This window comes from Pungitius pungitius, chromosome 7 (assembly GCF_949316345.1).
Source record: "Pungitius pungitius chromosome 7, fPunPun2.1, whole genome shotgun sequence".
Classification (NCBI taxonomy): Eukaryota; Metazoa; Chordata; class Actinopteri; order Perciformes; family Gasterosteidae; genus Pungitius; species Pungitius pungitius.
In genome coordinates, this window is record NC_084906.1 from 1,549,691 (window position 1) to 1,575,478 (window position 25,788).

Sequence of the window (25,788 nt, forward strand, 5' to 3'; positions counted from 1 at the left end):
GTACAATGTTTCCAGCTTGAAAAGAACACTATATGAACACGTTATGTGGTAAACATAATGTCATGATGGCTAAGAATAAACTTCTGGTCAAATAGAGTAATGGAAATGAAATCCAAATGGCCCTCTGAGGATTATGAACCCTCAATATACTGGAAAAGAACATAAAAATATGTTAAATCTTGCTCTTAGATATACTCAGAATTCCAATTTTAAAAAAGTTACAGATATTAAGTAACTATAATAGTCCTTAAACATGATGCATTGTTTATTGATTTGCTTGTCCTGACTACTTCCTTGTTTGCGGCTGCTATTTATCTCACATGGAAAATCTACATCTTTAATAAATAGTAGAAAAATAATCTTTTCCTCTTTTAAGTGTTTCTTCCTGTAGTTATTTGAATCGTAAAAAAAGAAGAAGTTTTAGACACTTATGAAAATGTCCTAATAAAGAACACAAACTGAGGAGTGTCGATATGCAAAACGGAGAATAAAGCTGTAATAGAATCCCATATTAGATCCCAGTCCATGTAAAAATACAGTATTTGTAATCTTCATTTGAGACTGTTTAGCAGAGAAGGCTCTGGTCCCCTCCGGCCACTCTTAGTGGGGATATTGGGCAAAAGGAGTCCAATCAGCATCTAGAGTTCCACTTTAATGTGATTATAGGAGTATTTTCTATGGCCTTCAGCTTGGAAATGTCCTCTTGGGGGAGGAGGGGGGTTGGGGTTGGGGGGGGGGGGGATGGGGTGTTGGTTGAAAATGAGATGTTGGCACAATGAGACAATGAGGCGAAGGCCCACATTAAACGTCAAACGATGGAAGAGCTCCCGGCGGCTTTGGCGGTGCGAGTCCGGCTGTCGCTTCGCTCTCCCTCCGCCCTTCGACGGTACCTACTGTGCGCCGTCTAATCAGGCACGAATGTTTTTTTAAATCGTTTCTTTTTTCTTTTCTCTTTCTTTAAAAACAGAAAGCAGTTCGGGTCCCCGGCATGACGGGCGAACGCGGCGCCGGCGATCAGCACTCGGCGTCCACGCTGTGCACGGTGACCGCGGCCTGCAGGTGGTGCGTGTGCACGTGCAGCGGGTGGTGGTGCGTGTGCCGGTAGGGGTGAAACTTGTGGCTGAGCAACGCCGCCGTCTGAGGGGGCGTGTCTAGGTCAAGGTCGTCGTCGTGGTTACCGACGTCCACTCCGGCCGAGAGCGGGTCGTTGTTCCCGGGCGGGTTCTCGCTGTCCTCCTGCGGACTCATGGTGCTGTAGCCTGCAGACAAGTTAAGAAAAACACGCAGGGGGTTGGTATTACTGCGCTTTAATCACCCCACCCGCCCCGAAAAAATAAGAATGAAACTAAAACAGAATATTTCATTTTATCATTACACACTTATTGAAGGCTGATTTTGTATGATAGTGTAATTTGAAGTTGTCATTGAAAACAGACAGTAGTAATGTCATTTTATACGTAATGTAATATGTTATTTTTCATTAATTAATCAGTCAATCAATCACTGGTCGGGTGAAATAAAAAGCAAAAATAAAGTCCTTCCCAGTGACTGTAAATGTGTAAGAATAGCTGTAAAACATTAAAAAGAAATGGGACGACAGAAGAAACTACTGAACAAATGTTGCCCGCAAGTCATTGACATTCAACACGGAAACATTTATGAAGCACACAATCTGTCGAAAAAGGCCCTTTGATGGCGCATTGACATATACACTCACCGGCCACTTTATTAGGTACCCCCTGCTAGTAACGGGTTGGACCCCCTTTTGCCTTCAGAACTGCCTCAATTCTTCGTGGCATAGATTCAACAAGGTGCTGGAAGCATTCCTCAGGGAGTTTGGTCCATATTGACATGATGGCATCACACAGTTGCCGCAGATTTGTCGGCTGCACATCCATGATGCGAATCTCCCGTTCCACCACATCCCAAAGATGCTCTATTGGATTGAGATCTGGTGATTGTGGAGGCCATTTGAGTACAGCGAACTCATTGTCATGTTCAAGAAACCAGTCTGAGATGATTCCAGCTTTATGACATGGCGCTTTATCCTGCTGAAAGTAGCCATCAGAAGTTGGGTACATTGTGGTCATAAAGGGATGGACATGGTCAGCAACAATACTCAGGTAGGCTGTGGCGTTGCAACGATGCTCAATTGGTACCAAGGGGCCCAAAGAGTGCCAAGAAAATATTCCCCACACCATGACACCACCACCACCAGCCTGAACCGTTGATACAAGGCAGGATGGATCCATGCTTTCATGTTGTAGACGCCAAATTCTGACCCTACCATCCGAATGTCGCAGCAGAAATCGAGACTCATCAGACCAGGCAACGTTTTTCCAATCTTCTATTGTCCAATTTCGATGAGCTTGTGCAAATTGTAGCCTCAGTTTCCTGTTCTTAGCTGAAAGGAGTGGCACCCGGTGTGGTCTTCTGCTGCTGTAGCCCATCTGCCTCAAAGTTCGACGTACTGTGCGTTCAGAGATGCTCTTATGCCCACCTTGGTTGTAACGGGTGGTTATTTGAGTCACTGTTGCCCTTCTATCAGCTCGAACCAGTCTGGCCATTCTCCTCTGACCTCTGGCATCAACAAGGCATTTCCGCCCACAGAACTGCCGCTCACTGGATGTTTTTTCTTTTTCGGACCATTCTCTGTAAACCCTAGAGATGGTTGTGCGTGAAAATCCCAGTAGATTAGCAGTTTCTGAAATACTCAGACCAGCCCTTCTGGCACCAACAATCATGCCACGTTCAAAGTCACTCAAATCACCTTTCTTCCCCATACTGATGCTCGGTTTGAACTGCAGGAGATTGTCTTGACAATGTCTACATGCCTAAATGCACTGAGTTGCCGCCATGTGATTGGCTGCTTAGAAATTAAATGTTAACGAGCAGTTGGACAGGTGTACCTAATAAAGTGGCCGGTGAGTGTATATAGATATATACTGTATATATATATCTCCCAAAGGGCATTTTGGCTCCTTGTGTTGAGCCTTCTCATACAATTTGAAAAAATGCATACATATTTATGACGATTTCAAAACACATATGTTTAACCCGAGGAGATAGAGACACAAGCCAACGTGGCAGTTAACATTCACTGCTAAGTGGAGCAGTGTGGGGGGGGGGGGGGGGGGGGCGAAACTGAAAAAATGTTATTACAGGGTCAGAGAAATAAACAGACCTTTTTTACTAAACACACCATCTCAGTCGTCACAATCCAAGAGGATTACTAATCATGTGCTCTTCCAGCATCGTGTTTTGCTCTTCGTTTATATTGACGGCTTCGTCACTTGAACTCATACGAGTCATAATTAACCTTCATCTAATTAATCTGAGTGGGTTTCATCACCTTCATCTGATATATATCATTTCTTCAGTGCTGTGTTTTTTAGGATCTGATGAGACGCCGGAAATATGCTGCATAACAGAAACATCTACATCTCATATTTATAGAAGAATGACTGAAATTTTGGATTATAAAACAGAGCTGAGATACTGCAGCAAGTGATTTGTGAGCTTATGTGTGTCAGTGTGTGTACGCAGGCTCTCCAGTATCTGAGGAAGGCAGTCAGAAGGCGATGGAGGTACGTTGTGGGATGTTTGTGCTCCAACAAACATTTTCTATCCAGTTAAACATCCAAGTAAGCAAATCAGAGCTATTGAGGGATCATCAAGCAAATGCTTAATATGTTGAGAACCAAGGCATATTAATTATAAATAAGACTTACAGCATAACGCTATGGTAGCAGCTCTATAGGCTGTATTTAGGCATCAGAATGTGTGTGTGTGTGTGTGTGGAAAGGAGCAGTAACTTTGACATGTCCACTTGGTAATGATGAATTTGTTCCAAAGCCTGATGGACTAACACCCCCCCCCCCCCCCCTCTGTCCATTATTTCAAACTCTTCTTCCTCTTATGTTACGTCCTCGTGCGCTTTCACTTCATTCTTATTTCCCCTCTTTCATCATTTTTGCATCTATACATCTCTCCCCTTTCCTCCGTTTTTTTTCTCTCTCATTTTTAGTTTCCATCCTCAGTTACGCAACGTGTGATCTCTTCTGTCCCTTTGCTCTTACTGCTGCTTCTATCAGAAAATATGAGTCACCGTTATGCCTCCCAAAGATGTAGCTTCATGAGATACATTTTTAGATATATAGATTTAGGCTTTAAAAAAAGTATATTTTTTATTCAGGACCAGTGAAATGCAACTAGTCTGGTTGAAGGTGATAGAAAGATGTACCGGCTCGATTCTCTCTGGACGAACATCCAAACGTGACAGGCGGCCGACAAGCTGGTACTCGTCTTCGTGTCAGCCCACTCTCCTCTCGTCACATTCCTCCTCGCCCGTGTCAATTATACAACAAATATTGGAGGCCCCCGCTGCCGGGAAGCGACGCCACATGCAGGCGGTAAGAGCCCACGTGGGTGAACCTGTCCGTCCACGTGTCGACGCTCATCATGAAGTGAACAAGACAGTAGCTGCACCTCGACCGAGAACTGAGACTTAAATCCAGATTCAAGAGCGCTGTAACGGTCATTGGAAGAAAATACACCCCAAATCTGAGTGTTGCTACATTTATGAATGAAAACATGTACATTATTTGGAGTTATTTTGTGCCTGTGGGCCCGAGTCTATGTGGCAGAATGTTACGGGGTGTAACAAAGACTTATGTCCACATTTCCCGGCTCTTTCTGAGGGATCCTGAGGTCCTTTGACACCAGATGGGACATTTGGACTCTCTGGTCCCCGGCCGCAGCCAGATGTGTTCACACACTAAATGGGTTCAATCTGCCTCCTCTTTTTGTTGCAGAACTGATGTCTCCAGTTGAGTCTGCATGGTTGTACATGCGCATTAATGCAGAGAATATATCCATGCTTATGCAGTCTAGGGCAACATGTGAGCGGAACGTCTCCAGAAATTGTGGTTATTTTAACTGCAATATCTGTTGTGTAAGAATGAGGAAAATATTGGTTGACAGGATGGGAAAGTTTTAACAAAGCCATCAATACTTTGCATAGACCGGAGCAGATTCAACTTCCTCAGTTTGCATTAATCGTGTTTCTATGTACATGTGATGGGGGGGGGGGGGGGGGGGGGGGGGTAACATTCTGTCTTACCGTGGTCGCTCTCTGTCCCGGATCGACCCCAGTACCTCCGTCTCCGTTCCGGCGTGTGCGTGTGCCGCTCGATCACCGCGGCGATGAACCGAGTGTTGCTGACTGCGAGTGAAGAGAACAAACGGGTCAAAGGCCGCGTTCAGTACTGGTACAACTGCCAAATCATATTGTTTAATGACTAGACCTCAAAACTCGTGTGTGGTTCATATCGCTGTGGTAACCAAAGACACTCACTGATTCCTCTGTCCTCGTGGCTGTCTTCGTCCCTCTCATCTCGGTCGTTATCCAGGTTGGACATTCTCACCGACATTTCTGGAGCAGCAGAGGCAAACGGGAAGAGAATAATTCATATATATATTGTAAGTATGACCAGTAGGATCTGGATGTGTATAGTTTTTTTTTTCTTTTTCTGCACGCTAAGAATATCTTGGCCGGTTCCTTTTTCTTCGGGTTGCGTGTTGTTTACAATCTGCTTAATCAACCGCGTGGAGTGGGAGGCGACGTGTGCCTACGTAGCGTAGTTTGATTGGTCCGTGCCACTCGGCCTATGGACAAGAAACCCAGAGCGCTTCCGATCGCCGCAGACTCTGCCCCTGGAGGCGGAATCCGACCGGCCAGGTGGCTTGTTTGCACAGAACCTGTTTGTGAGACATCTCACGCCTGCCGTTCATGCGCCATCGCGAGGAATCCGGCTGCCGTGCAAGGTGTGCGTGCTCGCGTGTATTTACGTGGCGTTGGTACAGAACAAGCCAAATGCCGCGTGACAAGGCGGCTCCCCTCCGTACACCCGGAGTCCTTCGTCTGACTCAAACGGACTCCGGAGTTCCAACAAGGACGCAAATTTGTTTGATTTCTCGTGTCAACAACGGCGAGTGATTCAATCATCGGTTAAAATCATGTCAGCGGTTTAGTTCGGGCTGCTTTCCAGCTAAAATAAAATCAATAAGATCCGCTACAAAAAAGGCAGAAATGATGCTACTCTGTTTATGTTGCATGTCTGCGTTAGAGTGCCCTATAAAAGTGTGTTTTGTGTTTTACCCTGTGCTGCCAGTGGTGACATGTGCTGGTGGGAACGCCTGTGGATCTGGTGTCTGTACGCGTACACAGCCAGCACCAACACCATGATGCATCCCATGATGCCCCCAGCGACCGGACCCACGGGGGCGCTCTTGATCATGTTCAGAGAAGCCACCTCCTCGTCGGCTAAAGAAAGAGAAAAAGAAGACGGGCACAAAGTTGATTGGAGAAATTACAGAAGCATTTTGGATGTCTGAATGAGTGAAAATACAAACGAGCCAATAAGAGGCCGCTCTGGCTCCGATCCAAACTGCTGCTGAGACATGTTCTGCCCCACTTCCACTCAATCAGTGTGAAATGGCACAGGGACAACACTCAACTGCAGAGACACGGCCAAATCTGTTTTTTAAACCTTTTTTTTACAACAAAACCAAAGACCAATAACTAGCCCACAAAACGTTTTTGGAAATATTGGTTATTATTCATGAACTACACAAATAAAGTTGTTGCTGTCAATAATTTGATGACTGCTTTTTTTCAAGTTTCGTTCCAACAACTATTATCAACCACTGGAGCGCCATCTAGTGGGTCACAGGAGTCCTGCTAAATGGTTACATTTGGATACAAAATACACATCCATATGGTTATAAACAAAGCTAGTTATTTTATACATACATTTTACATTTATTTTCATTAATAAAATGGTCAAATAAAAAAAATGTATGACTAGTTACCATCCCAATCCCAATTATCCATAAGAGACAGACTTGTCTGTCAATCCTACGCCAGTGAATGAGGACGTATTACGGCAGGCAGCGATTTTACTCAATACCGCTGGGCCTAAGACACGTTTGCGGCCCGGTTTGCGTGTAACCACTGCGCCCCGCGCTAGATTCAGTACCAAAGTCTCAGAACTGTGGAAACCGAAACCGAAAATAAAGTTCTAGTTGCTCCATTTCTCCAGAGTGAGCGTTCACATCCCCATTTCTAGGGCTGCAACAACGAATCGATGAAATCGATTAGAATCGATGAAATCGATTAGAATCGATTATTAAAAGCGTTGGCAACGAATTTCATTATCGATTCGTTGTGTCGCGCGACTATTATGTTTGAGTTTTAAAAGAAAGTTGCGCGCGCCGCGCAGAGCTGAGAAAAAAAAAGTTGAGCGCTCGCGCAGCAGAACATCGGAGAGACCCGTACTACTGTTCTGAAACATGCGGAGGAAGAGAAGCCAATGCGACCTAAATATTTCACACTGAAATGGGGGGTGCGGGTCCTAGCGGGCAACGGGGGGGGGGTTGCTGCGGTTTTCTTTGCAGCGCCAGTAGTTTTACGTTCTAATCGCCGCGCTCGACTTCAAGGTGTAACCTTTATTATTGTTCGGTCTGAAACAGCGCGCCCAGTGACGGGTGGTGCAGCAATATTGTTGTCCGGGTGGAAATCAGGAGAAAGGTCGGTCCGGGATATTTTCGGGAGGGGCTTTGAAATTCGGGAGGGTTGACATGTCTGATTGTAAGATATGCAAAAGCGACATGGCCTGGCACGGGAGCACCACGGCAATGATTCATGATTTTGTGCCTAATATATTTAATTTGGCGGCTGTAAAGTATACATCATGCAATGTGTGTATGTTTTTTGTGTTAGTCCATTTTATTTGCTTACTTAGGGATGTTCAAGGAGCAATCTGTTAGTGCAAAACATATTTAGGAAGTGCACAGTCAGTTCTATTTTTCAATAAAGGGTTGGAAATTAATGTTTTTACATTTTTTATTTTTTTATCCGATTCATCGATTAATCGAACAAATAATCGACAGATGAATCGATTATTAAAATAATCGTTAGTTGCAGCTCTACCCATTTCACTCACCCAGGAGCCCCAGGCCGTCCGCGTAGGGGCTCTTGGCGCCGACGATGCCCCCGAAACATTCCTTCTGAAGGGCACAGTAAGGCTTGTCCAGGTGAGTTTTACCATCACTGTCCACCATGCACCACTCACAGTCCAGCACACCGAAACAGTCACTGAAATGGAGATAGAAACACCATTATTCAAGGGAAAAAACGTTAAAGAAGTTTTTTGGAGAAAAGGACATTAAGCATTAAATAATCTTTGTGAGGACAACAGAGAGATTTTCAGCAGTTTACCTTCAATGTTACATGTACGAATAAAACCTAAATTGATGATTTTAGTGCGTCACCGTTGCACTTCCAACACATATTCACAGAGATTCACAAACTCGTACTGCGTCTGGACGTATTTGGCTGTAATGTGTTGGCACATACTTTGTTGGATTGGATTGGTTCATTCATAAAGCGGTTAATTCCCATTTACACATGAGGAGTGTAGTGTGTACCTGCTGGTGTATCTCTGGTTACAGCGAGTGTTGATGCACTGGGGCAGCGTATCCTGCAGACTGGGATCAATCACATTCAGGCTGACAGGCTCCTGATGCACCTCGCAGCTGGGGTTCCTGCACACAACACAATCATAAGACACACACACACACACGCACAGAGAAAATACACAAAAAAAGGCGCAGATTTGCTATGTTTTCAGTCAAAAGTTTGGACACACTTTCTCATTGACTGGTACTGTAAACATCCATCCAAACCATGGAATGAAACCTTAATACACAGGAAAGCATGCACTCTACCATCGATTTAAGAACCAATAAAATGACAGCCCGAGCCCTGAAAGTCTGCGCTGGGTCGATTTAAGTGAAGCCGCTTTAAAAAGGACAAACATTAATGCTGCTTTACACAAAGCACGGGGGAAATCTGACAGCAAAAAAGAATCATAATTGCATGTCTTCCTGTAATAAAGGAGGAATTGGCATTTGAAACGTCGACGTGCTGTCAAAGGCTTCTAAAGGTTGCTGAAAGGAGTAGGATAAAACAATGGAGAGAGAGAGAGAGATTGAAAGGACAAAAGAGACGGATGGAAATGTCTTCAAAAATGTGTGCAAGAGCACATACATGGCCACAGTTCCAATGATGTAACAGCAATGTGAGGAAATGTGCGTTTGCAGAGACAACTATTGTGTACAAGGAGTGGTGATTATTTGTAAAAAAATACCATCTACAGCAAGTTCAAAGCAGTCATTTTATACCTGAGCCATATTACACTCTACAACACTGCACACATGGAGTTTGGCACCGACCTGTTTTCAGCATTGGTGAGGTTGCCAGTACACTCATTGACCTCCAGGGGACACTCACAAGGACACTCGCATTCATTCTGCTCCATTCTGAAGAACACAATGGCCACGTGTGACAGTTATTTATACACATCCACATATGTGGCGTGTTGCTACTGTAGCATTAGACTATGAGATCTGGATCTCCATTAGCTCAGGTTTTGTGGGGGGGGGGGGGGGGGGGGGGAGACCTGTGGCAGTTGAGACACAGGCGGTCCACGGTGCTGCAGGCGCAGAACGCCAGAGAGTCACACGTCTCGTTGACGATACCAGCAAAGGCGTTGGTGCCGGGGATCCGGGTCAGACGGTACTTGGAACAATGGCTACCGTGCACCAGGTTGGTTAGGTCTCCCTGTGTGAGAAGGACAAGCCGAGACAAGGAATTCATTTTTACTTAAAACAGACAGACCTCCTCACAATTACCAGGAAGAAAAAAAAAAAACATAACCACAAAGTATAAACATTGAGCAGATCTCAGTAGAAAAATGAGTGAGAAACAGGACGTATTTAGACAAAGTCACTGTTTGAATTTGTGAAATCCTCAATATGCTCCTAGATAAGATAACCTCAAAGAGGCCATCCAAGTATGACGTTCTGTAATATGTCGCCCTAATGAACTACGGTGACCACAAGGTGGCAGAGTGACACCACCACATGACGAGGAAAATGTCTGCATGGCTGAGATTCCCCTCCCTCACCATGATACTGGTGTTGAACTTGTAGAAGCGCTGCACGGTGCGGTCACTGAAGCTGTTACACAGGTTCTTCTTGACAAAGTTGGGATGGTTAAGGATGTCGTTGGCCACCAGCGGCTCCTGACAACAGAAAAAGATGGGAGGACACGAGAGAAGAGAGATGAAAAAAAAGAATGTGACATGAAAACAGGAGGAACAAATGTGAATTTGTATTTTTACATTTGTACATTGGCCCCTTCCCTTTTACCTTGTGTGTGATGTGCTGTTGCTCTGCAGGGGCATGACCTTTGGGGTCAATGAGAGTGGGGTGAGCGACCAGGTACCCTCTGTCTTCCATTATGAAGCACCTACAATACACAAACACGAGTAGGGGGGGGGGGGGGGGTCACCATAAAATATACAACTTACATTAGCAAATCAAGTGTTCCACTCTACTCTACTCCCCCCTTAAACATACAGCCAAATTCTGAGACTGTGTCCCCCACTCCCTTTGAACTAATCCGGTTTTACATGGCTCCCGAACACAAGCAGAGGGAACATGAGGGAGGTGGAGGGAGGAGGGGGGGGACACAGGAGGAGAAAACAAACGAAAAAGGGAGGCATAAAAGCTGAAGAAAGTATGGAGGACGGACACAGCGGCCATTCCACGTCTCCGGCAGCAAGGCCGTGATGAGCAGCTGATCCCTCTCTCTGCAGGTTTAATTCTGGCTCGGTAATTCAGACGTGAGTCGCCCTCCAGAGAGAGAGACAGGGTCATGGCCAGAGGAGGAAAAGGTCAGTCCAACATCTCCCTACCTGATCTTGTTGCCCTTGTCCTGGTTGCAGATGGGCAGCAGGTCCAGCAGGACCTTATAGAAGTAGCGGAGGGTGAAGTCTATGCCCATCACTGCAAATGCATATCCGGGGGCCATCTGAGAGCTAAACAGAGAGGGGGAGGGAAAGGAGGAGTCAGAAAAAAAGAGAATAGTAGGCTACTATACAGAATCAGTGTTTACCAGATTACAAATTGTGTAATGTTATGCTCACTGAGCCGGTCATCAACACACTCTTTTCTTATCGCTGTGTGTATGGACCATGGTAAACACTTGTGCAAGCGTTGTTTTGATGATAAACTGCTTTTTAAGCTTAAGAACTCCTAAACATAAACACTTTAATCTCAGCCACAGTTACACACTTCAATTCAAAAACATGCTGCTTTGATTTGCCACTTTGAAGAGCAAATACTACAATACAACTAACACAACCAAGGCTATTCGGATCATGTCTGAGAGGAGACATTTCATGCTCATTTTAAAACTTGTATTAGCATGTATCAGTGGACATAATATGTCACTTGTCACTTTACTAGCATTGGCTCACATTAGCCACCTCCAGCTACTGATCTGGTATCCGATGACTAGTCTCTTATTAAAACGTGTACTTGTAATAAATACCAGACTTCATTGTGGCTCCTTCTTCTTACCTGGAGGCATGAATGGTGTGGCTGATGGTCACAACGTAGCCCGACCCGCCCACATCCAGGTACGGTCCGGTGAAGGTGATGAGGCCGGGGTTAGCTACTGCATGCTGGTACCTACACACCACATCGCACCGCTACAGAGTTATTTCCTCACGGAGACCTTCTTTTGAGATGCCTTTACCAGGGAACACTCGTTTCTGATCAACTATTTGAGGAAATTGTTGTTTTGAAAAAAAACGTATTGTTCGTGGAAATACATTTTAAAGCAAGCAGTCTGAAATTAAAGCAGGGAGGTCATTTGAGATGCAAAACACTTTTGAACTTGGCTGAACAGTGCAAAGTGAAGACAAAATAAAGCCTTGAACACAAAGTGATGCTGAGAATCATCATAATAACACGAAACCTCCTAGAATGACCTCACAAGACTAGAACGCTTTAAAGAACACACAAACATTGTATATTATGTTAAACATTACATGAAGCTCAACTTTTGTAGTACTAGTAGTAGGGAAACCACTTTTACACTTAGATTCGATTGGACAGTTGTCAAGAAATTCTCAGTGAGGCTGGTTACCATAATAAGCAGAAACACGTGCACACACACACACACACACACACACACACACACACTTCTTCACACCCTCCACAGTAAGCCTCACCATTGTCTGCGGGTGGGGTCGAAGGCTTTGTCCATCAGTGATCCCGGGTAAATCCGGAGCACCCCACTGGGCGTTGCTATGTAACGGCGCACAATGTAGCAGTTGAGGCTACTCATTTCCATTAGTGTCATCCACTCATCCGTGACGTGACTGGTCGCCATAACCTCGTTCCTGACTGACGACTGCAAAGGGGAGACACGGCGAGAGGAGGCAGGGTGGGGGTGAAAGGAGGGAGGGAAGGAGGAGAAAGTTGAGTAAGTGGGATAAAAGTCCATCAAGGGTTTGCCTGATGTTGACGTTGGCTGTAACGTTACAAAATACAACAAAATAGGAAACAAATATTCTGGTCATTTCACAACTAAACTTGAAGTAATAATATTGCAGCTCAAGAATTTTAGATTTTAGAATCACTTATGGGACGGCTCAGTATTTAGCACCAAATGGGACTTGATTAGACCTGGAAAAACACCCCGATCGAGTCAAATCACACCCCGCTTAGTTTGAAAGGGGTGATGAGGTCACCGGAGGGGGGCCTTTAAGACTAGCCTGGGAATCAGAGCTGGGACTTTAACCCCCCCCTCTCCCCCCAGGCCAGGAATGCATACAGTCTGCCAAAACCACGTGGGGGCTCGTGCCCCCTTCTTAAAGATGCAGCGTTTCATTTAAAACGTGTGAATTTTAGTGAGCAGCCAGAAGAGTTGCTGCCTTGATTAGTTTAAGTAATCATAAAACAAATATCCCCGATCATTGTGTGTTTGTACAGATCTACTGGAGAACCCCCCCCACCCCCCCGGCGTGTTTACCTTGAGGCCCGGGTTGGCTATGAGCCTGGTGTTATCACTCAGGTAGGCCGTGTAGTGCTCCACCATGCGCTTGGTCTCTGGCTGGCTGAGGTGCTCGTAGGGAGAAGAGAAACTACCAGCTGCCAACATCACAGTGGGGGACTCTGGGAAGAGGGGGGGGGGGGGGGGGTCACATGCTTATGAGCAATTCAGAGCCGGCTATGGTTAAAGTTCTCATCTGTGACTCCGCTGTCATATATTATTTTATATATTTTTTCCCCCCTCCTCACCAACAGTGGCCAGCTGTTTGAAGTGCAGGCAGGAGCTGGGCTGACCCAGCAGGTCCAGACGATGGTACAGTAACTTGGAGCTGGGGACTGTGTTGAGGTTCTTCAGGTGCTTCACTGGGATCTCCGGTTGCACGTACACGATGCAAAGGATGAACGACGTGTCCTGAACCTACAAGATTTCAAACAGGAGGACGAAGACAGTCAAACGAAAAGGTCGAGAGAAAAGGCAGTAGGATGCAAGGATGTGTAAAAGAAGGCTGGAAGTAAAATACTCAAATCTCTACACAGTGTTATTGCTGTTCCGTTGCCAGTTGGAAGAGGGAAAGCAGACTCAAAGCAGAGCAGGTTTTTGGGTGTGGGACCACTTGTTTTTTTATCGAGCCGACTCATTTAAGGCGGCGGTGGTGGTTTGGTGGGGACATAAAGCCTGGGAGCATGAATCTCTACCGCTTTAGACAGCGGTACAGTAACGAGAATGAGAGGCTGCACACAGAGATGGAGGAAAGAGAGTGATTGTGTGATTGTCTCTGTCACGCAGCCTACTTACTTTGCTCGCATTTACTCAGAGTTATACCTATATATCTTAGATTAGGAAATCTTGCATACAAGTCCTAACAACTAAGTGTATACGAGTTTGCAGGAGCAAAGCGATGAGCAGAATACGTGTTCTCAGGGTGCGCCTCACACCCACCAGTTTCCATGCGTAGCTGACGTTGTACGCGTCTCTGCTGTTGTCCCGGAGTCGGTTGGTGTGCCAGGACAGAGACGAGTTGACCGGGACAGAAATGACCTGACTGCCCAGAGGGAGGCTGCAGAAACGCACAGCGTTACACAAAAACACACACAACAGGCACTATGCATCCATGAAATGGGTGGAGGAGTTCTGGTTTCTGAAAAGGTTTCTGAAGGTGAATTGAACGTGTTTAAAATCGACTTCTTCGCCCTCTCTCACCCGAGGATGTTCTGCCGCACAGCAGGGAACCCTGGGATGTTCTCATAGTGGATGATGTCAGTGTGAAGGGGGGGCTCTGTCATTAAGTAGGGCCGCGTCAGTGATGGATGCATCAGGGTGTAACCTGGGAAGTCAAACAAATTGAATTAAACATCATTAATTCATATTCATAAAAAGCAACATACACAGAACAACCAGCTATGATCAGTGCTTCTTTAAATTGTTTTATAAAAGGTTAGATGCAAAGCAAAAGTTGGAATTTAGGTTGCCACTAAAGAGACTCTGCTCCACATGTTGAAAGTGTTTTTATTGAAAATAAATACTAAAAAAATGTAAAAACCTTTGGTTGTGCCACTAACAATATAATGATCCATATTGCAAGCAGTAAGTAGTTTTGTGTTTCTAAATATAGCCCAAATGTCACTGAATAGCTCTTTTGAGATATCTTAACTACATCAGCAATAACCGTCCCAAATTATTAAAATGCAGAACCCAAGACCCACAGAAACGTGAGTGTATTGTAGTATTTCTCCAAAACCTGGTCTATAAATCCAGGCCCAAGCCTGAGCATTGAAAAAGATTTATTATAAACTTAGGAGGCCATGAATCTCCAGCTGGTCTCCTCTGTGTGTGGAATTTGTCGTGTTGTTTTGAAGTTTTTTTTTTTTTACACCAGATGCATTTATATGCATTTATAACTTGGGGATTGTGCACAAAAAAACGGAGCGGTGGACAGTGGATACCACCAAAGTGATCTTGGTCACCAAAATAATTGGTTTATGTCGTGGCATTTCTAGCATCCAAAAAGTAGACAACGCTAAATTAAAAGCTGCTCTCAATTCAAGACAAGAGGATCCAACAAACCGAATACGATCAGTGATCTTTACAGCTGCAGCAAACATTTTGGGGGGGGGGGGGGGGGGAGGCAAAAAGCCCTGGAGATTCTTTGAAAGAATGAAGCAAACATTCTCTTAGCTTTACACCAACTCAAAGAGCGCGTGGTGTCTCACACAGGCTGCGTTAGACCAGGCATTGCTGTCCTCTGACAGATGGAAGCACAGAAATATACTTGCACCGACCCACTGTGAACTTTAGGTGAGGCTTTGATTCCCATCAACGCTGGAAACAAAAAAACATTTATTTGACGATGCAGGAGAGGAAGCCTGGTTCAGCCACGCATTTACATAATTGTATTTACCGACAATCTAATTGCCAGCAGACACTTTGAATGCCAGCTAATAAATTTAACTCCTTCGTCGCTGGTGTAGAGCTGCTGCTAATGAGCATGGGACAGTTATAAAGCTGTAATTTGACTGCCAGATGATTACAATAACATTTTAGAGGGGAAAAAAACAGGCTCATTGAATGCAGAGCAGCAGAAATCACGCAGCGGCAACATTCACCACGTGGCCATTTGGGTCGGTTAATGGAATCCGGTCTGCCCACGTTTTGTTATTTGCTGCACTGTACCTCACCTCCCTCCCAAATATCTCCTGTGTCCCCCGACTCCTGCCATTCACTGCTCCACCTTTAAGCTCCACCCGCAAGAGTTGACATATTGCAGCCAATACTACACAGGGGAACCCATCTGTAGCGAGGCTCTCGTGCAGGTAAAACTCTGTCTGTTGGTTACAAACGCTGAAAAGCTGAAAAGGTGCCATTTTCCCGTCTCTAATTGACTGACCTTTGTTGTCGATGAGGAAGGTGTACGAGGCCAGTGAGTCTTGGTAGTAGGTGACGTCCTCCAAGATGTACGCCAGGTTCACATCCACCCCGACCACGCCCAGGAGAAGGTTTCCAAAATAACACGGCCGGCTCACGGTCATAATAAAACCTGAAGAAAGAAAAAGAATCCCCATTAAAGTGTAGTTAACGCAACATTATTCCTTCAGAAAATGGGTCTTTTCCAAGTACTACTTGGACCTTCTAACCAATATACAACTTAACTTTCTACCTACACCTAATGACATGTCTCCACCAAACAATCTCAGCATGTTAAACCGTGACGTCTTGTTTTTCTGTTTTTTGTACGCGTTAAAAAAAACCAAAACATAAAGGTGAGGTTGTGTTTCTCGTTGGTAAAAGCTCAGCTGATCCCCGTTTTCAGTCTTTGATAATTGTCTGCTCGCTTAAATTGAGCTCAAAGAGATGAATCGTCTCGATCTCCTTCACGTCAACTATATTAAATTGATTTAAAGCTCAGGATGAAAGCTTAGCCATTTCTCCCAAATGTCCAGGCGGACCGTCTGCACCCCACTCACCGTCTCCCATGGGGTCAGTGTAGGGCAGGCTGAAGCGGGCCAGGTCCATCATGCGGTTGGGGAGGTTGATGTAGAAGCGGCCCACCGTGGTCTCCAGGTTACTCAGCTGGTTCAGGACCATCATGCTTCCCTTCACCACCGGCATCACGGGAGCTCCTCCCGACCCGGACGAGCGGTCTCGGCCCGACATTCGGTCGACGCCGTACTTCAGCGAATTCTGCTCCGCGAGATCCCTCAAGAAGGCCAGCTCCTTCAGGCCCGTTACTCCCTCTGAAGGAGGGGGGTGGGGGGGGGGGAGGGGGGAGAGACAAATGTATTTAATCTAATCAAACAGTGTTGGCATGAATCAAATGACTGAATGGCCAAAGGTCCCTAAAACAGCCAATTGTGCAAATGAAAAGAGGATGGAGTGGTTGCGTACGGTTGTGGCAACGTAAAGTTATGACATCACCAGATCCTTCCTCACTTCAAAAAAAAAAGAAAAAATAGAAGTGTAGCTCAGTTGTCAATGCACTCTTCAGACCTAATCTATCCAAGCCCCATAAGGTCATTTTGAGGAGGAGGATGATAATCATGGCTGGACCCTCCAGCTGTCACCCTGAACATTTGGCATCCCACAACCTATTGGGAAGGACAGCGCCGGCATCCAATCACTGACTGGATTAAAACAGAATCCCTCTTTGATGTCGAGGCTGATGGGTGTCAATGTCAGACCAACACAAAGCAGAGTTTGCTGATGACACAGTAACTGTTCAATTTCATTGAGAATCCATGTAGGTATAATCATCCTTACTACCAGAAGGATTCAATATTCATAGATTTGTTTTTGTATGAAAAAAACTCCTTTAAAAAAGAGCCATATTTTCTTTAAGCTAGTGATTCTCGTGAGAAAACTACCAGAGCGTCAATACAAAAGCTGATTTAAATGCAGATTGTTTCATTCATTTGTCTTTCATACCTTTATGATGCGAGGAAGTGATTTGATGTATTTGAACTATTTATCTTCTGGCCTCTGTTTGTCATTTACAACAGTATGAATCCATTGATTCATTCTTTTGGAAATTGCAGTAAGGATTTTCTGACATTTAATAAACAAAAGACATATGCAAAATACGATGAGTAATTTGCATGCAACGATCAACATGAAGGGTAAAAATCATACTGAGCTAGCCGTTCATTCGCCAGGTGATTCAGGCCACCGTAGGGTTTAGTCGAGGAAGGTGGCCATTTCAATAACACAAAAACACACACACACACGTGTGGCTCATACTGCTTAGACTGCTCATCTCCTTGAACAATCATCACTTCACATTTGGCACAGGATGCAGGGAACAAGACCCACAGTAGGTCTTTTCAGCTGTGTGCAACAGCAACAAAACAAATGTTTTTTGGGATATGCATTGCTAATAAACTCAGGACGATAGATTTCTGCATCCTTTTCATCATGGAGCTCTTTAAACAGCCAAGGTCCTCTCAGTCAAACAGTGAGTGAACAGCACACCCTTTGAAGTCTCACTCTCTCCTCTCTTAGATGTACCTAATTATCATTCTCCAATGCAAAAACAAGTCGTATTAATGGTGGACTAATGCATGCACAGTAGGTGTGTGTGTGTGTGTGTGTGTGTGTGTGTGTTGCAGAGAGAGGCCGGAATTAGAGGCAGATGGATGGAACGGAACAATAAAAGAGTAAAAGGAAGGAAACACACACACACACACACACACAGGGGAAAAGCCTTTGAGGTTTCTGAGCACCTCTCTAACCTTTATTTTTCTCTTGAACACATTGTACCCAACAACATAGAGAAAGGATATAACATACAGAACCAGCTTCCAGCAGAGCAGATACGTGCAAATAGAAACACCCCCCCCCCCCCCCCCCAAAAAACAAAAAAATGACAGAGGTCACACAGGTCCAAAAGATATGATTATTTGCATATTGTTCTAAATACTCGAGTAAAATAAAACCACATCTATGTATTTATGTCGGAAAGCCAAAACGGCCATTTCATTTTACACTGAAGAACCTTGAACCACTTTTGTTTATGCTTTGCATTTTTGGAATAATTCATGAATGATGTTCCACAGAAGTAAAATGGCTCAGTCAGAGTAAAGCCCCTTTGGATCCCGTTGGGTGGGGTCATGTCAAAAAATGATTACCAAAAGAATGCCAATAGCGGCGCGGTGTAAATTGGTGCGAGCGACCTACCGTTCATAAGAGCGTACGTGAGGATCATGACCGAGTTGTTGAGGTGTCGGTTCTCCTCTCTGACCACACTGAGCGTCGCTCTCTTCTCCTGCTCCGACGAATCTCGAGACGTGATGCCAGACGACAGGTAGATGATCACCATGTCTGTGGCTGAGACGGTTCAGGAGAAGTCAAAAAGCAGGTCGCGGCGCATCACATGAAACTGATGTTGTTGGAAAAAGGAGCACAATTTCTCACTCGCGCTCTGCCTGCAGACGCTGCTGGTGTTCCGGATCAGCTGGAAGGCCTTCTGGAAGCCCGCCGCGTGCTGTGTGGCTCCGTCGGACGCCTTGATGTTGGAGACGAAGGTGCTCATCTTCCTCTTGGTCTCGCTGGTGGCCGGAGAGAGCAAACTCCTATAGCACTGGTCCAGGGAACAGGAGCGAACCGCCTCGGCCACGGACAAAATGGAGATCTGGAGAGGAGCAATGATGAGATCAAAATCTGAAAGAACATCTTTTTCTAAAATCATTTTAGGCTATTTTTATGCCGTCTGAACTAGGGATTAACTATGCGAGGTCCGATCCCGTTCGCCAACCTTGTCGTGCTCATCGGCGGCGTTGAGGATGACCAGCGCCGAGTCTCTGGCGATCTGAAGCTGGGTGTCAGTTACAGACGCGCCGTGGTCCACCATCACCACGATGTGTTTGGATTGGGGTAGCACCGCAGACACATACACGGGCCTGGAGGCACACACACACACACAAATACATGTAGGAATCAGATAAACACAAACTTTAGTAGATGTTAGTGTTCAAAAGATGAATGCTGGACTTTGTGCTCACCATCTGCTGTTGGTATAAAAGTAAAAGGTCTGCACCAATATTTGGTGCCGGTCTTAATTTAGGTAAAGGCCCAGCTTAATGAAATGCAGCAATTAGGGTGGTCAGCGCCTGTGTGTGTGTGTGTGTGTGTGTGTGTGGTCTGCTGGACAAGGAGACACGAACACAGGCTGCAGAAGCCTCGTTCACACACACTAACCATCTCTCCCGCGGCCCAATGCCAGCTCACCGACTCCAACGGCCAGAAAAACAGATTAAAAGACACAGAGCGAAAAATAAATAGCGAAAGCCAAATGCAAAAATGAAGAAAGAGGCTGAATAATAGAGAGAAAAGACAGGGTGGGGGGGGGGGGGTGCGGGGGATTGAAAGGTCTTTCAGCCGCGGGCCACAAAGAAAAAAGGTGTGAGATTCCGACCGGCTTTGCGGGGGACAGAGCGACATTCCTGCCAAGGGCATGTGTGGTCAGGGTGTGTGAGGGCGGCATGCCATCAACATGCCCCCTAGACCCCCCCCCCCCCCACAGCCGCCGACTGGCCAGAGCAGGAGGGGCGGACGGGGGCCAGCCTGTTCTCATGCTTTGAGTTTTACACATTGTACACATTGTGTTTGGTAATAAATGCATTCAAAAAGGAGGCGTTGGTGTATATACCTGCTGCGGTGCTCGTAACTTCCCTTGCACTGAAACTTGTGGGCCGGGAAGACGGTGAAGATGCCCTCCTCTGAGCTGAAGTACTGCCACTTTATCCCCGGGTTGGACTTCAGGTTGTCTGCCAACACTGTGGAGGGAAAAGACCAGGAGGGACAGCAAACATGTTAAAAAAAAGGACAAAGGGGACAAGGGAGTGAGAAACAGGGAGGAGAGAGATGGAGGAAGGACAAACAAAGTTGCGAAGGCAGGATGGAAGGAAACAAAGTGAAACGTATGGAGGAATTCTGTATTTGATCCCTTTGATTCACAAGGTCTTTAAGTCGGGACACCTAAACCTCAGAGGTTGACTGAAGGGAGCGAGAAACCTCGCTCATGATTCGAGTAGTTTTGTGTCGAATGCTAAAGCAGTAAGAAAGCAAGGTTGGTGATTATTCACCACGAGTTGACTATGTGAGCAACTTTATTAGCTCTACTTTCTGGCTCCTCTTGAACACGCCTATTTTAAACTCAAGTACACTTAGTAAGTCTTTAACTTGTCACAGTATATATATACAGTATATTTATATAGAGAGTAGACCATTGGCTGCCACCTCTGGGGAGACACTGACAGCGGCTAGTTGCTCAGAACTAACGGGGCGATTTTTTTTGTAGTGGGTGACTAAGTCAACAGTATCTTCACTGGGATCCCATCACAAAGCCAGCAACTTCCTTTCCGCTCACTGCAACACAAAACAGCCTTTCACAAAGAGACGGGGCGAAGTGGGGGGGGGGGGGCTAAAGAGGCTCAAACAGAAACTTTGTGCTCTTTGCAAGCAATTGGCAGGCTTTTTTTTTTTTTTTTTTTACATAATATGCAGTTAAATCCATTCATTTCAGAACGGAACAAAAACTGTAGATTTAGGGCAAGGCACAGACCACACTTTACCATTCTTCATTGATTTACGTCTCTGCTTTGATTGCACAGCAACTGATTATATGACAAATACACATTCATTGTGGTTTCTGCAGGTCGTTTGCAGCTGTGCACATTCACAGACTCTTTATCCATCTAGCTGACTACTGTTATCATTTGAGAGGAGGTTTTTCCAGAACGGTACAACTTCAATACCTTGTTAATAGCTCTGTGGTCTTTGCCAGACTAAATAGTCTCAAAACGTGGACTCGGCTTGTATTCGTTTGAATGAATCACCTGTTTGAAACCTTTCCAGCCTCGACGGGTATTTAATGTTCTATAGTGGGGCTGGAAAATCCCCTGTAAAATATTCAACGCGAGGCAAAAATCCAAAACATAAAGAGACCGACGTCAACCCGCCCAACTGTCAAGTATTCTAAACAGCATCAAAATGCACCTCTGACTACGTCACATGGCAATGGACGTACAGGTTGTTGTTGCCCGTCACACACCAGCCCTGCACACGGCCACTTCATCCATCTCTGAGGCTCATATAAACAGGAAGAGGGGCCGCGTAAACATCTGTCGGGCAGCAGGGTGTGTGGATCCTCTCAGAAACAGATGGACCGGCCGAGAAAATGAGACCCAAATTGCATTATTCTTCTGTCACATTAATACTACCCAAAGAGTTCTCTCACTCTGTATTTAAATGTAGGGGACTGACGTGCTGTTAATAATCCTTAAATAATCCATGAGCCGAGCCGTTTGAGGAACATTTTACTTGAACAATGTTGCAGCATAATTGCGCTAGTTCGGTTGTACTGGCAGTGCCTTGAGCTAAATGCTAATGAGCTAAATGCCAAGTGGTTCTGATGACATTTGGTCAAAAAGCAGCGCATTGGAGAAGCTGAAATGTAGCACAGTCCACGGCGCTAAAGGTAATCTGTAGCATGAATTTTAAAAGAGGCGGAATACTTTGGCTCACCACGGTAATTAGGATTTCTCCTGTGGGGACCATGCATTAGTTAAAAATGTTCTAGTCTTAATACACATGGCACAAGAAATGCAAGTCAATGTGACCGTGTTGATTGGGGAATCAGTTGTTGGGAAAGTAATGCAAAAACTGAATGAAAGTGGGGAGTGAGGAGGAAGTACTCTAATCACATAGCACTCTTTCACCAGCCACTCATCACCTTGCCCCCCCCCCCCCCCCCCGTCTATGCTGGTATCACTGGTGATGCCTCCCACATCCACTATCTCACTCCCCTCACAGAAAATGTTAAGAAGATGGAAATAACACATTGCAGACTTGATGCAATTACTCTATTTAGATCAGCCCGCACCCCTCCTTTCTTACCCTTCATTCATCATTCTCCCCCTCTCAATTATCCCCCCTCCCCCCTCTGCAGCGGCTTGTTTAGACTGGGCTGAGACAAATGGGAGAGGATGAATGTGCTGGGAACGTTGGGGGTCAAGGAGGGCTGAGTGTGAGGGACAGGGAGAGGAAAGGGGGAACTTGAACTCGCCGCGACTGCCTCTCCAGGAAAATAACAGCCAGCTGATGGTGACGTGTTGTGAATGGCCGCGATTGTGGGTGTTTGGCAAAGAGAGGCGCAGACTGGGGGGGGGGGGGGGGGGGAGGAAGCACGTGAAGCTTCCTGTGAAAAAGGCAAGGAAGAGGGGAGCATGTGGCCGACCTGTCGTCTACAAAACGAGTTTTTATATCGAATCACAAAAGCTTTCGATGACGGATCGATCGACTTTGAGGTTTACGATGTATTTCTGACGCGATGTAGAGGACGCGGACTTCTTGATGCAGTCCGAGAGTTGCAGTTATTTTCCGATAATTACGGCCAAAACTAAATTGATGTCGTTTGAGGATACAGTGCAGTGTGATGGCTGTGCAGTTGCTTGTGTAGTGTTTTTATAATCCTTGAATTCAGTCTAAAAGGTAACTTTAGTGCTTTCTACTCTGTAATTTAGTGCAACCCAACCCTCGTCTGTGTAGTAAAAATGAAAGCGGTTTGTGTGGAGGGTAGATTTAAATTTGACTTTGATTGATAAATGGTTTATAATTAAGCAGAACAGTGCAGTTACTGGTTGAATGTTTTTGAAATACAACTTTTGGGGTATTTGAAAACGTACACTTACTCGCAGATCTTACAGAATCTTTACGATCTTACAAAGAAAGTCCCGGAGGGAATGTGAGCTGCACTAGAAGCAGAGTTTTGAGAGGCAGAAGGAAAGTGAGCTCCATATTCTGGGAAATGCAGCATTCATGTGTCATGAATCCACGAAGTACAGCTGGATATGTGACAAGGGAATTTGAACTATTGGCTATAAAAATAATTTGACATCAACCAGACAACATAGGAGAGAATGAGAAGAAAGAGCGACTTAGGGAGCTATGTACAACCTTAAGACGCCTAATTGTTCCCATCTCAGATCAATGTTTAACATTCCAGAACGAGAAGATATTACTTCTGAATTCAAATCTGGTTCCCATGGCAAATCCTGCTGAATTATTCAACGGTTGAGTCAAGCGCAGAGTCAAAATTAGAGACATTTCAGTGTTAGGTTTTGAAAGTTGAAGCTTTGCGTGGCCAAAAATTGAATTCGTTAAAACGAAGCCAGTCCGTCTGCTTGCAAATTCTTTTTGCGTGTTGTTGTGCAACAAACCTGAGTTGAGGTCCCGGCCCGGGTTGAAAGCTCGGCTGTTGACGTTGGGGGAAAGTCTGTCGCAGCAGATGGTCTTGGAGACATTGGTGTTGAAGTTTCCATCAAACCTTAAATTAAAACACAAAAAAAAGGCCACATTTGAGAAATGCACAGTGCCTTTGATTCACTGCTCCGCAGCTTAAATACCAATAAAACCCAAGCACGACAGGTTTGACAATACCTCTGATTTTAAGGTAATGCTCATGTTTAATAAGAAAAATAAGCTTTTGACTGAGATCTACATGCTTTCCACAAACATTAAAAAAAAAAAGTTAAAATCATTAATGCAATTATGTGAAACATCTGTTAAAACTAATAGCCCCCACTTGTTTCATCGGAGCTGAATTATGCTGCTTGCTTTATCATCCGTTGCCCAGACCTCACATTAAATCAGCTAATTGGCTCGTGAATAATATTTTCCTCGGAAAACTAGTTAAATTCCGCTTCTCTGCGAAGTCAGTCAAGACCGAGTTTCCTGAATACAGTTCCGAATCTTTGGAAATCGTTTGGGGCTTTAAGGGGCAACTTCAAGTCAGATTAAGAGACACGTCACTCTTTTGTGAACGTGTGCATCACTGTGCCCAGCAATGGAGAAATGGTTCTTGTTTTCTTACATAAAGTCACTGGCAGCTACCACTGCCTCCAACTGTAGACCCCTATTTGTTGAAGGCATATTACATTTGATCCACCGTCTATTCTTCAGGGAAGTCACCTAAAACGTTTCACCAAAACATGATTATTACTTTGATTTAATTATTGTTTTTAAAGTGAACGTTGCATTGAAGCCACGCCTCTGATTGCAGACCTATGACACTTTATCTGTAATCACAATGAGCTCGGAATGAATAAACGTGTTATTCTGCTTAAAAACATGACGTGACGTTTGTCTTTAACACAGCTTTTGTGTTGTGTTTGTCTATCACGTGTGTGGGTGTGGTTTCCACCGCTCGTATCTCTAGAGTTAAGAGCTCAGTTGAGCTTTAAAGGGGGAGGTATGCAGAGGAGCAGCCTGTTCTGCACTGCACCAAGCCTGGCTGCTTTGATCCTTCCATTTCTCCAACAACCCCCCCCCCCCCCTCTCTCTCTGGCTGAGCAACATACAGACACACACATCTGCCCACGTAAACACACACAATACACACTCTTTGGCACCCTGTGATTGCAGACCCTGGCCGTGGCCCGGGTTTGATTGACAGGTGCTGTGATGTACAGGCGGTGTTTGAACTTCACTCATTTAGAGTCCCGTAAGGCCAAAGTCATTACTATTCTCCTTCAACTCACTCTGCATAGAAACTGCGAGCGCGCCGCGCAGCATAAATGCGTGCCAGATAAAAAATACATTTGCAGCCACTTTGAATTCCACATCAAAAACACACAGAGATAGAGAGTGGGAGAGAGAGGGAGAGAGAGAGCAATGAGGGAGCAGGGCTTTGACTGTGATCAAACATTTTAATGAGGGCAAGAAAAATCTGTTTCGCAATCAGACTGGACTCAGCAGACACCGGTCCAAACAACAGACAGGATTAATGTGATCCACAGAATGTAAGGAATGGGAGTCCATAACGAAATGTGTGTGGCGCTTTAAACAACTATTCCACTGAATATGCATATTAATAATGTATTGTTGCAATGGGTGCTTGGTTACTGTACCACCCACAAGGGGCTGTTGGCTATGCTGCTGCTGCTACCACCAATGGGGCCAGTGAGTGTCCAAAGGAATACTTAAACTACAATTCATTGATGTTTGCAACAACAACAAAAAACAAATGCATCGTGGTCTCGCAAGAGCGGGGGGGGGGGGGGGGGGGGGGGGTAATCTTCACACATGTCTTTCAGCATGGGGTGAAACAGGCAGACACCTTGGAATAAATAAGCATCTGCCGTGTTCAGCAGTGAAAGAAGAAAGCTTCATCGTGGTATCAACACGTGGAGTGGATTCTGAAGACCCGGTTGGTGTCCAGCAGCTAGTTTGACAAAGGGCAAAAAGCTGCCTTTTCCTTCTGAGTTGCACCCAATAGCATTTTCCAGAAAAAGATGTTAACAGGAGGCACAAGGACGGAGCAAAAAAGG

General features: G+C 45.3%; 1 protein-coding gene across 1 annotated transcript; it reads right to left on the reverse strand.

Annotated features, from left to right (window-relative positions):
* Positions 1 to 720: 720 nt before the first annotated feature.
* On the reverse strand, positions 721 to 23,803 carry cachd1 (cache domain containing 1). The gene is made up of 24 exons (XM_062563457.1): positions 23,680 to 23,803; positions 20,109 to 20,235; positions 19,215 to 19,359; positions 18,875 to 19,091; positions 18,638 to 18,787; positions 16,432 to 16,701; positions 15,855 to 16,004; positions 14,171 to 14,294; positions 13,910 to 14,027; positions 13,219 to 13,387; positions 12,950 to 13,092; positions 12,147 to 12,328; positions 11,491 to 11,601; positions 10,824 to 10,946; positions 10,276 to 10,375; positions 10,032 to 10,148; positions 9,525 to 9,685; positions 9,298 to 9,384; positions 8,491 to 8,607; positions 8,007 to 8,158; positions 6,161 to 6,325; positions 5,357 to 5,434; positions 5,123 to 5,224; positions 721 to 1,259 (listed from the first exon to the last, which is right to left on the reverse strand). Exons 3-24 carry the CDS (start codon positions 19,308 to 19,310, stop codon positions 1,015 to 1,017), a joined length of 3,177 nt encoding a protein of 1,058 aa, XP_062419441.1. The 5' UTR covers positions 19,311 to 19,359; positions 20,109 to 20,235; positions 23,680 to 23,803; the 3' UTR covers positions 721 to 1,014.
* Between the last annotated feature and the right edge of the window lie 1,985 nt (positions 23,804 to 25,788).

Bases quoted from the DNA above. Each gene is read 5' to 3' on its own strand.
- cachd1 (XM_062563457.1), bottom strand. From the start codon at position 19,310: ATGGTGGACCACGGCGCGTCTGTAACTGACACCCAGCTTCAGATCGCC. The intron at 13,093-13,218 runs GTGAGGAGGGGG...CCCTCTTCCCAG, and splicing joins CAAACAGCTGGCCACTGTTG to AGTCCCCCACTGTGATGTTG. The intron at 10,947-11,490 runs GTAAGAAGAAGG...CTCTCTGTTTAG, and splicing joins CACACCATTCATGCCTCCAG to CTCTCAGATGGCCCCCGGAT.